The sequence below is a fragment of the Salmo trutta genome, chromosome 34 (genome assembly GCF_901001165.1).
Source record: "Salmo trutta chromosome 34, fSalTru1.1, whole genome shotgun sequence".
Classification (NCBI taxonomy): Eukaryota; Metazoa; Chordata; class Actinopteri; order Salmoniformes; family Salmonidae; genus Salmo; species Salmo trutta.
In genome coordinates, this window is record NC_042990.1 from 23230622 (window position 1) to 23248121 (window position 17500).

A 17500-nucleotide genomic window follows, 5' to 3' on the forward strand; every position below is an offset into this window, starting at 1 on the left:
CTGATCACTGATATGTTTATTACACTAGTTAAGTTGTTGCAATGTTCTCACACAGCTTAGTTTACTACATAAATCATGATGATCTATGACCGTCACAATCTGAAGACATTGCTGGGAGGTGAATTGAAGCATGACCCACGGAGTGGGTTGATCAAATGCTATGAAGTTCTAGGTTCCATTAATAACCAATGTCCAACAGATGTAGGATCTTAATTTGATCCCCCTGTTGCAGGAGAGCATTAAATGTGCAGTGTGTTTGAGGTTTAAAAGGCTTCTGAATTTAATCATTTCCACTTTGAAAATTCAGACTTGATTTTCACTTACAGAAAATGTATCAACCCCTACAAAAATGTTAATTAATTATGATCCACATAACAATTCACATATCCTGTTGCTGAAGGATTATTTTCCTGCTGCAGCAAACTGGCTCAAATTAAGATCCTACATCTGTACTGATTAATACATCAGTAGCATGTCATTTCAGCCATTAACCTTCCTCTACAATTACTCATTAAAAAAAATCCATATACAGTACCAGTCAAAAGTTTGGACACACCTACTCATTCAAGGGTTTTTCTTTACTTGTACTATTTTCTACATTGTAGAATAATAGTGAAGACATCAAAAATAATAATAAAATATGAAATAACACATATGGAATCATGTAGGAACCAAAAAAGTGTTAAACAAATCATAATATATTTTAGATTTGAGATTCTTCAAAGTAGCCACCCTTTGCCTTGATGACAGCTTTGCACACTCTTGGCATTCTCTCAACCAGCTTCATGAGGTAGTCACCTGGAATGCATTTAAATTAATAGGTGTGCCTTGTTAAAAGTTACTTTTTTGAATTTCTTTCCTTCTGCGTTTGAGCCAATCAGTTGTGTTGTGACAAGGTAGGGGTGGTATACAGAAGATAGCCCTATTTGGTAAAAGACCAAGTCCATATTATAGCAAGAACAGCTCAAATAAGCAAAGAGAAACAACTTACTTTAAGACATGAAGGTCAGTTAATACTGAACATTTCAAGAACGTTTCTTCAAGTGCAATCACAAAAACCATCAAGCGCTATGATGAAACTGGTTTTCATGAGGACCGCCACAGGAAAGGAAGAACCAGAGTTACCTCTGCTGCAGAGGATAAGTTCATTAGAGTTAACTGCACCTCAGATTGCAGTCCAAATAAATGATTCACAGAGTTCGAGTAACAGACACATCTCAACATCAACTGTTCAAAGGAGACCGTGTGAATCAGGCCTTCATGGTTGAATTGCTGCAAAGAAACCACTACTAAAGGACACCAATAAGAAGAAGAGACTTGCTTGGGCAATGGACGTTAGATCGGTGGAAATCTGTCCTTTGGTCTGATGAGTCCAAATTTGAGATTTTTGGTTCCAACAGCCGTGTCTTTGTGAGATGCAGAGTAGGTGAACGGATGATCTCTGCATGTGTGGTTCCTGCCGTGGAGCATTGAGGAGGAGGTGCGATGGTGCTTTGCTGGTGACACTGTCTGTGATTTTTTTTTTATTCAAGGCAGACTTAACCAGCATGGCTACCACAGCACTTTGCAGTGATACGCCATCCCATCTGGTTTGTGCTTAGTGGAAGTATAATTTTTTCCCAACAGGATAATGACCCAAAACACACCTCCAGGCTGTGTAAGGGCTGTTTGACCAAGAAGGAGAGTGATGGAGTGCTGCATCAGATGACTTGACCTCCACAAACACCCGACCTCAACCCAATTGAGATGGTTTGGGATGAGTTGGACCGCAGAGTGAAGGAAAAGCAGCCAACAAGTGCTCAGCATATGTGGGAACTCCTTCAAGACTGTTGGAAAAGCATTCCAGGTGAAGTTAGTTGAGAGAATGCCAAGAGTGTGCAAAGCTGTCACCAAGGCAAAATGTGGCTAATTTGAAGAATCTAAAATCTCAAATATATTTTGATATGTTTAACCCTTTTTTGTTACTACATGATTCCATGTGTGTTATGTCATAGTTTTGATGTCTTCACTATTATTCTACAATGTAGAAAATAGTAAAAATAAAGAAAAACCCTTGAATGAGTAGGTGTGTCCAAACACTTGACTGATACTGTAATTATTCCTATAATTTACCACTGTGCAAAGAAAAAGGTCTCTCATTGCTAATGTATTCACTAAAACATTAATTAAGTCGTAAAGGAGAGGGGCCACTTCAATAAAACACTGGGGCATATTCTGTAGGGAATAATACATGGTGTTAAAAAAGATACTGCTTCATTTTCATTGGGCACCAAATAGATGAAAATGGACTGAAACAGGGAGGGACTATCTGGGACATGTCAAATAAGAAACACTCATTTTCATTTTCTCTTGCAAACTATTCAAAACGCATCCATTTTGTGCCCTAAAGGTAGTTCCAGCCCTTGTAGAGAAGACAGTGGGCCTGATGTCATAAAGAAATGTAATCAAATTATCTTAATTAATCTATTAAGCTAAAGGTCAAATTAGCATTTTAACTTCATTTTACAATTGGCTGTCAAAGTGATGGATATATTTTTTTTAAATGTATAAAAGATTGTTTTTGGTTTCCTGTAGTTTTGGGTGAAATCTGTTGAACACAGTTTTTTATGTCATTTATATTGTTTTGATAATATCATTTATTTTTGTTTGTTAAATTTAGTCACAAAATGTCTCAATGTACAATATGTCAACCAGTCAGCTGAGCAGCCTGACTTGTTTGCACCATTTATTTGACCCATACAATTTTTCAATTCATTATCGATCCAACAATGTTCAGGTCAACAAGAAAATACATTTCTCTGTTAGCGCCTTATCTAACATCACACACATATTGTCCAGATAATGACAGTTGGCACTTGGTAGCCTATAGCAGCATTCTAAAAGAAGAGGCTTCAGATGAGGCAGGTGAACCTGCAGCCATATCACTTCTTCTTCATTTATCATGAGATCCTTGCTGAGCTTTACAGGAATATGGCTCTGAATATATACAGCAACACCTCCCCCATAGACATACCTGTCTTTTCTATAGATCCTTGTATTCCTACTGCTGTATCATCAAAGATGCTGTCTGAGTCTCAGAAATGGCTAATATATTAATATTATCGAAGATTAGCAAATCACTAATCTCATGAATTTTGTTTCTGAGGCTACATATATTTATATAAGCTAATTTGAACCCTAAAGACACAATGATAATAGGTTGTGTTTCTAATCATTAAATTCCTGATAATAGTAAGAAGGAATGAATGGATGTTTGAGCAGATTATGTTCAGCAGACGCCTTATCTGCAGCAGGGTGTAAATAGGCCTATGATATTCTTTCAGTTGTCTATAGGGTCTTCATTAGGCCTAACCATTGATTATTGGTTAAGCTACACACTTTAGGCCTATGACCAAATCAGAATGAGATTATTCTGCAACCTGACATTTGAATTTGAGAGAATCTGATCAACAACCAACATAGGCATCCATTCTTGTCCTAACAGGATAACATAAACAGGTGTATATGCCTATCTGCATAGTGCACACTGATTTTAAAGGAAAACTCCACCCCAAAACTATATTTTGGTATTTGTTTCATTAGTCCATTGTTGACATAGTCCCAAAATGATGTGCATGTTAGCAATCAAGTTTTTTCAAGATATATAACCACAGATAAAACAATGAGCCATATATTTCACCCAAAGTATAAATGTGAAGCATTCGCTTGGTGTTTCCACTTGTGAGAGGAAGCTAAGTGGCAGGCACTGGGAGAAGATGGAACAAGATGGATTTTAGCCGACATTCTGCATTCGCATCAATGAAACATTTGATCTAGAATCTGTTATGAACAGAGTCCTGTTGTTTAGGAGTGCAAAGGCGAATTGAGTTATTGCACACATGCACTTCACAGAGCATGCGTTCCCTAAAGGAAATATGCTAATATTTGCCAGAATGGCCAATAGGATCTTGCTAGCTTGTGCTTGGCTCTGCCCACCTCCTTGCTTGTTCTGCCCACTATTACTAATTTGTTCCTATTGGAAACGAAAGGCTGTGGTCTATCTTGGGTTAGTTATAAAAATCTTTGATATAACTTTCATAATACAGAAATACAGCCAGTATGATGCTGTATTTAAAAAAAGCACAAATCACTGTCATGTTCATTAATGACTCACAGACAGTCGTTGCCGGTCAACCCGAGCACGCCCGCTCTCTGTCTGGCAGTTTCCGAATGCTTCCGGAGAGTCACCGAACAGAGACCCAGCCCCTCCCGAATACCATGCCCCTCTGCCCCCCCCCCCCCCCCCCCCCCCCCCCTCCTCGAGTCTACAACGACTCTCTTTTCGGCTCGACTCGGAGGAGGAACCCGGCGGCCGCCCGGCTGTGCGTTTGCATTACCCAAGATGGAGGTTTGCTTATGGCGCTAGCATCTAGGAACGATTCTGTCAGTCCCTGTGTCTCTTGGCCTACGCTTTTCCGAGGAACGAACTGATTTTTGTCTTCCACCGCATTGGGAATTTAGTTGGGATCGCGGCTGTTGGTGGCCACCATCATGAGCTCTGGGGAAGGAGCTGATGAGACGTCAAAGGACGCAGCCGATATAGCGGCGTTCTTTAAATCTGGTAAGCCCGAAAACGGATCGGGGAGAGCAAAAGAGCCGTCCCGTAAAGGCGACATGGGGGTGTGGGGGGGTATTGTTCCCGATTGAGCACTGTGTTTTCGGTGCAGTGGTGGGGTGGGGGAGGTTTCAACTAAACATTCGCCCAGGTGTCCTTACTCGTTTGTAGAAGCGACAATGGATCATAAATGGGTGGCTGTTATGGTGGTGTTATGGTAATGGTGAGAGCTGTCGTGCATTTGTTACACAGTAGTTAAAATGTAACTAACCATGTCAACCAGCGATGAGAGCTCGCGACTCTCTTAGCAGCCCAACTCCGTCCACAGACACATGCTAAATAATGTTAGCTTGGTTGGCTTTTATAACCGACTCACCCCGAAATTAGCTATCGTGCTTACATTAGGCATATTCAAAGACAATAGCCACATTAGATAGATAGCCAATACACTTGTGTACTACCATCAAAATAGATAAATAACTACATTATGTGCGCGAGCTATCAAACTAGCCGCTAGCTAGCAATGTTCAGAATCAAATATAGCTAACTAGGTAACCAAGGGACTGGGAAATCACAAACAGCTCACTGGCAGATTGCTAGCTATACCATTAGAGACCTTTCATTGAAACAGCGGAACGTTAGTTGATTGTTACTTAAAACGTATGTATCGTGCTAATCGTTTCCGTGCTGTCAAAATAGGAAACAATCGAGCGTGCTATGTAAACAATACAGTGGCATGCATTGCTCTGTCTGGACTGTGGCTAAGTTAGCTTGCTATCTAGTTGTACGGTTTCCCCTATGACCCAATAAGGCATATGATGCATGTATTTGATTTATATTGGAATGCATATCTTAAACAGTTCAGATAACGTACTATTTGCTAAATTAGTAGTAGTGACTGCACAATGTGTGATTTCATGGTAGATGAAATATGTTCATGGCCATTTTCTCGGCTAACGTTAGTCATGCTAGCTAGCCGAGTGAGCTATGAGCAGTCATCATTTCTGGATCTATCCTGATCAGTAGATGGATAACAGCTCGCCCGTGGATATTTGACATTCTTAAATTTCTATTCCATTATTCAATTTCTGAATTTTAGACTGAAGGAGATAATTTATGTGCCTTGAATAAGGAGCTCATTTTGGGTTAGTGTTTATCATCTGTGGTGTATTCATTAGTCAGATTCCGTTGCAAAGCGTTGGGTCTGTTGGAAACGTTCTGCAATGGAAACCTTTTACTATAGGAACCAAGCGGAAAAAACAGAGTAAACTGAACGAAACGGAGAGGGACCGATCTGAATTTGTCCAATAGCAACTGTCCTTTGTTGCAAAACGTTTTCTGTTAAGAGTAAACGTTTCCGTTGCAAAGGTTTTTCAACAGACGAAATGTTGTGCAACGGTATCCGACATTCTGCCGATTCTGTTGCAAAACGTTTGTTAAACAAGCAGACTGATAAAACGGCGAGGGATGTACCTGAATTTGTCCATTTAAAAACATCAGTTTTGTTCTGTTTGCTTCTGTTTGGTTCTTAAACGCTAAACTGTTTCCGTAATGAATACACCCCAGGCCTTTTGTGAACTAACACTCGCACTTGACTTTTTTCTACCTTACTGGCTCTGACTTTGCTGACAGCTACATTTAGAAAAATGTACTTACTGTGACAGCTAACGTTCACAATCTTAAGAGGAATGAACTAACTGTAGGTCGCTCTGGAAAAGAACATCTACTAAATGTAAAATGTAGCAATTCCTCGTAGTATGATTATGATACAACAACCATATGCTGAAAATGAAATGGGACTTATCATTATAGCTTGATGATTTCATAGATGGGTTCTATGTATTGGTGCTGCATTTTAGGCCTACATGACTACTGTATTGCACTAAACTCCCATTGTAAAAAATCTATTACTTAGATCAATTAAAGGGTGGCAATTGGGTTGATGGGAGGGTGACATTAACCCTTTGTGTGTTTGTTCAATGGCTCACTGGTCAGGCTAAACCTCAGTGCGAGGAGATGAAGAGAGGAAGGGGGTAGGTAAGGGGCGGCAGGTAGCCTAGTGGTTAGAGCGTTGGGCCAGTAACCGAAAAGTTGCTAGATCGAATCCCCGAGCTGGCAAGGTAAAAATCTGTCGTTCTGCCCCTGAACAAGGCAGTTAACCCACTGTTCCTAGACCGTCATTGTAAATAAGAGTTTGTTCTTAACTAACTTGCCTAGTTAAATAAAGGTCAAATACATTTTAAAAAGGAAGCAACTGTAGACTATTGAGACAGCCTTTGACTCCACTCAGTGTGTCTGTAGATAATAGCCCACATGGGAAGTGCTGTATCCTCATTATGACTGCAGTTAGTTCCTGTGTGAAGATGGATCCAGTCTTCCTGTTTTGAGGGAGACATGATAGAAAGTCCCAGTCTACAACCACATCCAATTTTAACCACTAGGCCTCTCAAACTCAACTCTGGACCTCAAAGCCAGTTCCACTGCAGTTTTTCATTGTTCCCCTCTAATTAGGGACTGATTTTAGACATGGGACACGAGGTTGGTGAAATGAATGATCAGGTAGAACAGAAAACCAGCAGGCTCCGGACCTCATAGGGTCAGAGTTGAATACCTCTGCACTAGGCTAGTCTAAACCACTAACCTTAACCGTTACCCACACCCTACCCCCTATTTCTTTTGAGTTGTAGAAACTTCCTATTGAGATTGTTTAAAATGTTAATTTGTGCTTCCTTCAGCTGTTTGGCTGTCCCAGGTGTTTTGGCGCCCTAGTAGAAGTTGCCCATAGGCACAGATCTAGGATCAGCTTACCTTCCCTCAAGCTTTTCCCAACTTTTAGAGGGAAAAACTCAAAGCTGACCTTAGATCAGTGTCTAGTGTCATCTTTTGTGGCTGGATTATTATGGGTAATTATTATGGGGTGTCATTGCAGTGTTTTGATCCCCCTAGGGAGAGTTCTTGGTAAGCAGCAGAGCTGTGCCCTGTTATCACTGCGGGCAACCAAGCTCTGATTGACAGCTGAGCTCAGGTTGAGTCGTCTGTGTGTGCGTCTGTGTCTGTCTGTGTTTGTATTTGTGTGTGTGGATGCATGCAAATTGGAGCTGGAGAAGATTCAAGCCCTCTCACTCTACAGTCAGCTCTGAAATCATCTCTGTAATACGCAGAGATACTGGCATCAACACTACAGGAACAGAGATAGTTCAAGCGAAGTGAAACAAGGAACTGTGTGTACTATTACGACATCCTCATCTAAATTCATAATGTAGTCTGAGTATACAAAACATTAGGAACACCTTCCTAATATTGAGTTGCATCTCCGTCGGGGCATGGACTCTACAAGGTGTCGAAAGCGTTCCACAGGGATGCTAGCCCATGTTGTCTCCAGTGCTTCCCACAGTTGTCAAGTTGGCTGGATGTCATTTGGGTGGTGGACCATTCTTGACACACATGGGAAACGGTTGAGTGTGAAAAACCCAGCAGCGTTGCAGTTCTTGACACAAACTGGTGCGCCTGGCACCTACTACCATACCCCGTTTAAAGGCACTTAAATCTTTTGTCTTGTTTCCCATTCAGCCTCTGAATGGCACACATACACAATCCATGTCTCAAGGATAAACATCCTTATCTAACCTGTCTCCTCCCCTTCATCTCTACACTAATTTGAAGTGGATTTAACAAGTGACATCAATGAGGGATCATATTTTTTCCCACCTGGATTCACCTGGTCAGTCTATGTCATGGAAAGAGCAGGTGTTCTTAATGTTTTGTATACTCAGTGTACAGTTGGCCTACTCAAGCCTTCTCACTACAGGTCCAGAGTTGCCCATCCCTGCTGCAGACTATATAGACCAAGGCTATAGTTTGCGATGTGTTAGTTGGAGTGTCACACTGCTACGTCCCTCCCGTTTAGTTTTTCCTTTGACTTCCTCCCTATATAACACCGCCTGGTGGTGTTCAAACATGTACAGGTTTAAGACCTGCCTGCTTAGTAGTGCCTAGCCATCGGGTATGTTTTTATCTTCATTCTCCCTCTCTCTGTCATGTCTTCCCTTTGTTTGTCTCGTTCTGTCTCGTGCTTGTTCTCTCGCTCATTTCTGTCTCTAACTCTGTCTCACTCTCTCTCGTTTCAGACATGGTGAGGATCCAACCTTACGTGTAAAAAGCACTCAACCGTCCCAGACTTTTGTTTATGCTCGTTGTACAAGAATGCGTAAAGGAAAATAGTTATCGTTGATCTGTGAATGGATGAGCTCACACACTTACTTACCTTTACGCTGAGCTATAGGAGCAGAGCTATAACTGTCTCTCACTACATAACATGGCTATGACTATAACATCATTATAACATGACAGGACCACTATAATAAAATATGAACAAAAGTGACATAATTCACCTTTACTGTATTTAGCCTATGACACAACTATAACATGGTAATAACATTATACTAACACGATGAGAGCATAACTACATAACTATAAGGAACTGCATCTCTCTCTTCTCCCAGCATGAGAGACTGAGCCAGAACTCAAATTCTCCCCAAGCCCCCAAGCCCACACCAGAGAAATTAGTGAAAGAAAGTGGGACGACCTCTTTTTGGTGAGAGAAAGAAGGTCTGTGTGTGTGTGTGTGTGTGTGCGATGCCAATTTAGAAGACTGCAAAATTCACGCCAACTACCACCAACTTGAATAATGCTACACGAAATTGAATTTATTGATTGGTTGCTTAAATGATTGATATATTCTTTAATGAACAGAGGACTTGAAATACATTGACACCTGCTGGGATGGTAACAGCCTCTGTTTCTCTCTGCTTAATCAGGACTGTACACACCCTACATATGACTACACTATCACACCTTATCAGTTGACCTGCTTCCTTATCTTGTTGCAGGGTGGTGACGCAATTGTGTGTCTGTTAATGTCTGTAAGGGAGGTCAGTACAGCTGCAGTGGGCCACACGGTAATGTGCAGTACAGGTATGAGGCAGACATCAGTTAAACCATGGGAACAGACTAGCGCCACACACACACACACACAGTCCTTGTTCTGTGAAAGTGTAGGCTGTGTGTGTTTTCTCTTTGATATCAGCATTGGGATAAACACAGGCAACATCTCTCTTTATTACTTTGACATTTTGTCTCTCGCTCTCCTTTCACTCTCTAATTTTCCTCTGCCACTCTCGCTGCCTCAGAGGGTCGGGCTGACAACCAATATCACACATCCCTCTTAGTGTGTGTGTTTGTGTGTGTGCTTGCCTGCGAGCATTAGTGTGATTTACGAGTTTGTGTGTGTGTGTGTGTTAAAGGCGGCAGGTAGCCTAGCGATTAAGAGCGTTGGGCCACAAACCAAAAGGTTGCTGGTTTGAATCCTGAGCTGACTAGGTGAAAAATATGTTCATTTGCCCTTGAGCAAGGCACTTAACCATAATTGTTCCTGTAAGTAGTTCTGTATACGAGTGTCCACTAAAATGTAAGTATTAAATATAACTGTGGGGCATTTCAAGGCTGTAATCCCAGGGAATGGTTAGATTACAGGACAGGTCGGTATATAATATAACGAACTTTCACTGAAACTCAAAACACTCACACACTAATGCTGTTAGTTAGGACAGTCTGGTACACAGTACACACACTCGTGCTGTCTTCTCCATGTTCATCTCTTTCCTCTCCATCAGACTTTCCCTGGGTGTGTGTGTAGAGGAGCAGTGACTTTGGGGTGAACTCCCCTGAGCTAACACATTTCTGAGTTTCAGATCAATTTACCCCAAACCTCGCACCATACACACACACACACACAGTGTGTGCTGGCCACAGCACTCCACTGTCTGAACTCAGGCGTCATCTCTTAATCCACTTTGTATGCTGGTTTTCTGTTTGTACTGGATTCAATTCATTCAACACACTAAGTTTTGTCTAGAATTGTGTCTTGCTTCACCAAACATTGTATTTGTCAGACTCAGTCATGCTAATAAAGCTTGATTGAAACGTTTATAATTGAATAGCGAAAGACTCCAGATGGATTGATTGGTCGCATGGAGACAGAGAACTCTCTCTGTTGCTGCTCCTATTTTAAAGTGACACCAGAAGAATAGAGAGGTAAAGTGGGACATGTCCTCATGGGCCATTATACGCTTTCTTTGTCTCTCTGGGCCACTGGTGAGCTTTAACATGCTGTCTCATTCACTCTCTTTCTCTCTGTTCTTTATCCTTCTATCTATTGTGATCAATAGCATTGGTATGCTGAATTGAGAGGGGTTCAGTGTGTGTCAGTCATGAGTGTGACTGTGTGTATGTGACTGGTGAATGTGAGTGAGTCGCAGCGATGACTAGCCCTGCAGAGAAGTCGAGGGGGAACAGAAGCCTATAAAAAGTGTGTGCGCGTGCATGTTCGTCCGTCCCGTAATGTGCTGTCTATAGCCCCAGTAAAGAGAGAGGGAACATCAGAGAAAAGCTGTGTGTATGGAACGGACGGTGACACCATCCTGAATCATACCCACTGTTTAGAAGGTCAAAGGTAGAGCGTGGGGAGGGGGGTTACACTTCTGACTGTGCTCTTAGTTCTGCTTTGTCATTTCCTCTCTCTCTGTGTGTGTGTGTGTGTGTGTGTGTGTGTGTGTGTGTGTGTGTGTGTGTGTGTGTGTGTGTGTGTGTGTGTGTGTGTGTGTGTGTGCGTGTGTGCGTGTGTGCGTGCGTGCGTGGGTCTATGTTAGTCTGTCAGTAAATGGATGATGTAGGCTGGCCTTGCGCTCTTCACTTGAAGTGTGTGTTTGGGGAGAGTGTGTATCTCAATAGATTAGCCCACTTATGATCCTGACAAACCTCTTGGTTTCTCTCTCTGGGATCTGACACACCTCCACACCACGTGTGTATGTGTGTTTGTTTGCGCGACCGTGCATGTTTGTGTGGGTGTACGTGTGCTCTATCTCAACAACATGTTTTGTAGATGTTGTTTTAGCTTCATACTATTAGAACTGTGATGTTATGGAGTTAGATAACTGTGACTGTTGCACTACTACTACTACTACTGGTACTACTGGTACTACTGCTGGTACTACTGCTACTGCTGGTACTACTGGTACTACTACTGCTGCTGCTACTACTGCTGGTACTAGTACTACTGGTACTGCTGCTACTGCTGCTACTGCTGCTACTACTGCTGCGTTTACTACTGCTGCTACTGCTGCTACTACTGCTGCTACTGCAGGTACTACTACTACAGCAGGTACTACTACTGCTGGTACTACTACTGCTGGTACTACTACTACTGCTGGTACTACTACTGCTACTACTGCTGCTACTGCTGCTGCGTTTACTACTGCTACTGCTGCTACTGCTGCTACTACTGCTACTACTACTGCTGCTACTGCAGGTACTACTACTACTGCAGGTACTACTACTGCTGGTACTACTACTGCTGGTACTACTACTACTGTTGGTACTACTACTGCTACTACTGCTACTGCTACTACTACTGCAGGTACTACTACTGCTGGTACTACTACTGCTACTACTACTACTGCTACTGCTGGTACTACTGCTACTACTACTGGTACTACTGCTACTACTACTGCTACCGCTGGTACTACTGCTACTGCTGGTACTACTACTGCTACTACTACTACTACTACTGCTACTGCTGGTACTACTGCTACTACTACTGGTACTACTGCTGCTACTACTACTGGTACTACTGCTACTGCTGCTGGTATTACTACTACTACTGCTACCGCTGGTACTACTGCTACTGCTGGTACTACTACTGCTACTGCTACTACTACTACTGCTACTGCTGGTACTACTGCTACTGCTGGTACTACTGCTACTACTACTGGTACTACTGCTACTACTACTGCTACTGCTGGTACTACTACTGCTACTGCTGGTACTACTGCTGCTACTACTACTGGTACTACTGCTACTGCTGCTGGTATTACTACTTCTACTGCTACTGCTGGTACTACTGCTGCTACTGCTGGTACTACTGCTGCTACTACTGGTACTACTGCTGCTACTGCTGGTACTGCAAGTATGTACTGTATGTTAATGTTTAGTCTTTTCATTATAGCATCTGCCTTGTCTGTCTGTCGTAGGGAGAAATTCCATGAATGGAGTCACTGCCCCCATCATGTATCCCATCACCCAACGCTCAGCGGTGAGGACACAGCGTCCACAGGAAGTGTGTGTCAGAGAGAGCATGTGTTCAGACACACATACAAACACAGGGAATAATGTGCTAGTGACTCGTCAGCCCAGAGGGTTGTTGATGTTCACAGCGCATGTGTTTAGTGGTGTCTTGGTTAGCTAGCTAGCACATTAGCATGTTAGCTGTCTTCCACAGGCAAGAAGGGCTCTTACTGGCACTAGTTAATGGATTGATTCATGTCAGGCCAGGTATTCACTTACCTGGGGTGTAGCCTACTCAGCAGTGCAACATGTTGCAAAACATTTTGCAACCGAAAACATTTTAAAACCAAAACTTGTTTATATTGGACAAATACAGGTAGGTCTCTTTGCGTCAGTTTTTTTTTGTTCCTAATGAATACACTGCTGGTATCCCAGGTCTGAACCAGTCCCTGATATACTGTATCTTGTCCAGGCCTGGAGTTGATTAGCTTGGTAAAGACACACAACTGACTACCTACTGTACACCTAAAAGTTATATTTTCTTTCTTTCTTTCTCTCCCCAGACGGTTCCCTCCAAAAAGAGCCCAAAGGAGACTTGTCCAGTCAGCTACCAGGTAGGACGACACAGACACACACACACACACACACACCAGCGTTCGGTGTGTTCCTGTGATCTACCCTCCCTTCTCTTTTTTCTCTCGTTTTGTTTCACTGTTCCGTCTGGCACACAGACACAGGGATGTTCCATTGATGTCTGTCTTTCACAGCGGTGTGTGTTTACTGTGTTTTAGTGTGTGTGTTTTGACTGGGAGTGTCTCCCCTGAAGTGTCCCCCTTATCTCACCAGTCCTGTCTAAAACATATTTGTTTTACTTCCTTGTTTGTAGACAGGGTTAAAGGTTGGGCCTATTGTTCTGTATCATTCTCCAGGGAGGCCACTGCTCTGCCCTCTAAAGGGATAAATGCGTGATGTCATCTAAGAAACCAGTCCATCTGGTGGCCTGCTCTCTCTCCCACTAGTCACACTGGGAGATGGAGGGGGTGAGATGGACAGGGGGGGAGATTGATGGAGGAAGGGGGCACTGGTCCCATGTGGCTCAGCTGGTAGAGCATGACGCTTGCAATGCCAGGGTCGTGGGTTCGATTCCCACGGGGGACCAGTACGAGAAAAAAGTATGCATTGTATGCACTCACTACTGTAAGTCACTCTAGATAAGAGTGTCTGCTAAATGACAAACATTTAAAATGTAAATGTTATATTTTTGGTCCCTGACAAATGTTTGTTTAGTATGAGGGTGCTAGGGTTGGCTTATTGTCTCTCTCAATTCAATTCAAGGGGCTTTATTGGCATGGGAAACATATGTTTACATTGCTAGAGCAAGTGAAATGGATAAACAAAAGTGAAATAAACATAAAAAGGGAACAGTAAATATTACACTCACACAAGTTCCAAAATAATAGACATTTCAAATGTCATTATGTCTATATACAGTTTTGTGGCAACAGGTCACAAATATTGCTGCTGTGATTGCACACTGTGTTATTTCACCCAATAGTTTATCAAAATTGGATTTGTCTCTCTCTCTCTCTCTCTCTCTCTCTCTCTCTCTCTCTCTCTCTCTCCAGGTCATTGAGGGTAACCCTGGCCTGTCTCAGTCAGTTAGTCTACCCTGTTATTAGAGGTCTGGGTGGATGGAGAGAACGACACAGGGGGAGATGGAGAGATTCAGCTGGCACACACACATTCTGGGGAAAATGGGATGATCAGAGGGAGAGAGAAGGAATAGGGGAGAAAAGAGTTAGAAGAGAGCGAGAGCCAAGCAGGGAAAAGAGAGAGAGAGAGAGGTGGATAGACAGATGGAAAGAAAGACGGATTTGAAATCTATTATCAATGCTGTTCACTAGCTACAGGGCAATTTTTGAAAGTGTGTGTGTGTCAGCTGTACCCACAGTGAGGGCATTGTTAGAGTGCCACAGCTGTGGCTGATCAGCCTGGCCATCAGCCAATAAGATCGCCCCCTCAGTCTCCGGAACCAATAGGATCACCCCTTCTGTTTTAGCGACCAATCAAATCTTCTCCGTGGGGCAACAAGACGAAGATAGGGAGAGAGAGAAAGAAAAAGAGAGTGTGAGAGTGCATTGGGTCTAGTAAATAATTACTAGCAACAATCTGGTCGATGAACAAGTAGAGAGAACGGTGGAGGGAGAGGGGGAAGGAGAAATGTGTTCTGAAGCCCTGAGGAAACTGAACATTAAGAGAGAGAGAGAGACCACGAGGGAGAGGGGGAAGGAAGGAGAAATTAGTTCTGATGCCCTGAGGAAACTGAACATTGAGAGAGAGAGGGAGAAAGAGACCACGAGGGAGAGGGGGAAGGAGAAATGTGTTCTGAAGCCCTGAGGAAACTGAACATTAAGAGAGAGAAAGAGACCACGAGGGAGAGGGGGAAGGAAGGAGAAATTAGTTCTGATGCCCTGAGGAAACTGAACATTAAGAGAGAGAGAGAGACCACGAGGGAGAGGGGGAAGGAAGGAGAAATACAATAGTGAGACAGGCAATAGGGATGCGAGGGTTGACTCATAATGGGGTTATAGCTGCGGGGTGGGTGGGTTTAGGGTCATTAAATATGGTGTGGATGAAGGGCGGGTTTAACAAAGAGAAAACAATACCTTGAAAAATCCATAATTGGATCATTCTTGTGCAATTTATCTATAGGCTAAATTTAGCCTAAAATAATGAAAGGAAACCCTATCTGGGGTTTAGTGCATTAGCCTAAATGTTAGGGCCTAAAGGTATGGGTGCCAAATCACAGACCAATCACCAAATCAGGGCTGGTGTTATGGGCGGGCCTTAGGGGGCCTGGCCCGCCCTACCGTACCTCCTTGCCCATCCAAATAAAATATTGAAATATTTATCATTTATTTGACAGCGACGCGGGCAAACAGAAAGACGCAAACATTTCAGGTAAAGCATCCGAGCAAGCGAAACAGGATGTGTAGACCATGTATCTGATGCTGTCTGGACCAAAAGAGTATGGCATGTCATACTATGTCTGGCCAGACAGCATCAGATACATGGACTTCATATAGAGGGGTGCTGTTTTGCTCGCTCTGATACTTTCTCTGGTTTTAGCAGAGAGGAAGAGGCGAAGCGAGAGGGCTCACTCTCGCCTAATTCTGTCCAATATAAACCCAATGCGTTTCTATGGGAATAATATGCAGACCTAAGCTTGTCGCCTGCCTTTCCGCCTTTGGGACAGACTTCCACTGTTAGGGTGGAGACATAAGAACTCGTCATTATATAATGATCTCTGGTTTCAGCTTCTTATGAATTGGAAAGGGATGTTGGCCGGTGCACAGTTGGAATGCTGCATTTCCTTAAAGTAAATTGATGTTTTGCCAAAATTATATAATTACTCCTGTCTAAATAAATTCATTAAAATACTTCACCAGGGAGCATGACTTAGCCATAGAGGATCATTAGCCTCTTTAAAAAAATGTTTTTACTGTGGATTGTTTCAAATCACCAGTGTGTTTGGGAAGCCAGCGATTTGGGTCGTGGCAATAGGTCTAGCTGATTTGAGTTGCTGCTGTCAGTGAAATGCGTCTAAAATATGTGTGAAGATGTGTCTTGAGTATAGTTAAACAAATTGCATCAAGAAGAAGGGGAGGGCTGTGTGGTGAAGATATGGTGTGTCTCTCCAGAATGCATCCATCTGTAGGAAAGTGCCCATTGTCTTAACTGACCACTTACACCACTCATTTCTCCTTCACCTCACACAAGTCAACAGTCTGTTTTTTAACATCCATTGCGAATGATAGTTCCTCAGTATTTGAACAATCTTTCCAACATTCCTGGCCTTCACCAAGCTGTGTGAAAGCAAAAAATATCATGATCTGATGATCCCATATATCCAATGGAAACGTAATAAAAAAATAGCTTTCTGTCCCGAGCTCACTGGGCAGGAAACTCTGAGGACTTGATACAATGTTGCAAGTTCGCTAGCCACAGACACAGTCTGACTGGACCAAGTGATGATTTTATACAATGTTGCACTATACTAGCAATGGCCAAGACAGATGGAAAGTGAGGCAGACAGGCGGAGTAGATGGATGAATGTGATTGAAAGAAACAACATTCTCATCAGGATATTTTCTACTGTTTGTATTTGTGGGCTTTAGGCTTATGTATTTAATTAGTTATAGGACTTCTTAGGGAAAGGCGTCCCGTCAACGGGACAGTTCAATCATGCAGCGCCTTGTGTTACGATCGCAGATTTTAGAAAAACAACAAATGTCGGTACATATAAGTGTCTTATATCGGCTGAAAGCTTAAATTCTTGTTAATATAGCTGCACTGTCCGATTTACAGTAGCTGTTACTGCGAAAAAATGCCATGCTATTGTTTGAGGAGAGCTCCTAACAACAAAACACTTTTTTCACCACGATAGGTTTGATAAATTCACCTCTGAAGGTGAAATGTGTACTTACATTCTGAAATCTTGCTATGATTTATCATCCAAAGGGTCCCAGAGATAACATGAAGTGTCGCTTTGTTAGATAAAATCATTTTTCATATCCTAAAAAGGTCCATATAGCATGCACGTATTTCCACTCGTTCAATTTGCAAAGAAAGGAATCTGTGAAAATCTAACCCTAAACGTTGTTTCAACCAGTCAAATCACGTTTGTATGTATTCCTCAGAGATCCTAGAACGTAACCAGACTTCACTATATCATTAGGAGTGTAGTATATCCTATAGATCACCAAATTTGGTCAGAGAGCGACG

The 17500-nt window shown here is 42.5% G+C and overlaps 1 protein-coding gene across 1 annotated transcript in view; it reads left to right on the top strand.

Annotated features, from left to right (window-relative positions):
* The first annotated feature begins 4323 nt into the window (after window positions 1-4323).
* LOC115173226 (triple functional domain protein-like) overlaps window positions 4324-17500 on the top strand; it is an 84263-nt gene continuing 71086 nt past the window's right edge. Inside the window, exons 1-2 of the mRNA XM_029731143.1 lie at window positions 4324-4600; window positions 13279-13329. Of these exons, the coding sequence (XP_029587003.1) occupies window positions 4531-4600; window positions 13279-13329 (121 nt within the window). The 5' untranslated portion in view covers window positions 4324-4530. The remainder of the gene's footprint in view (window positions 4601-13278; window positions 13330-17500) is intronic.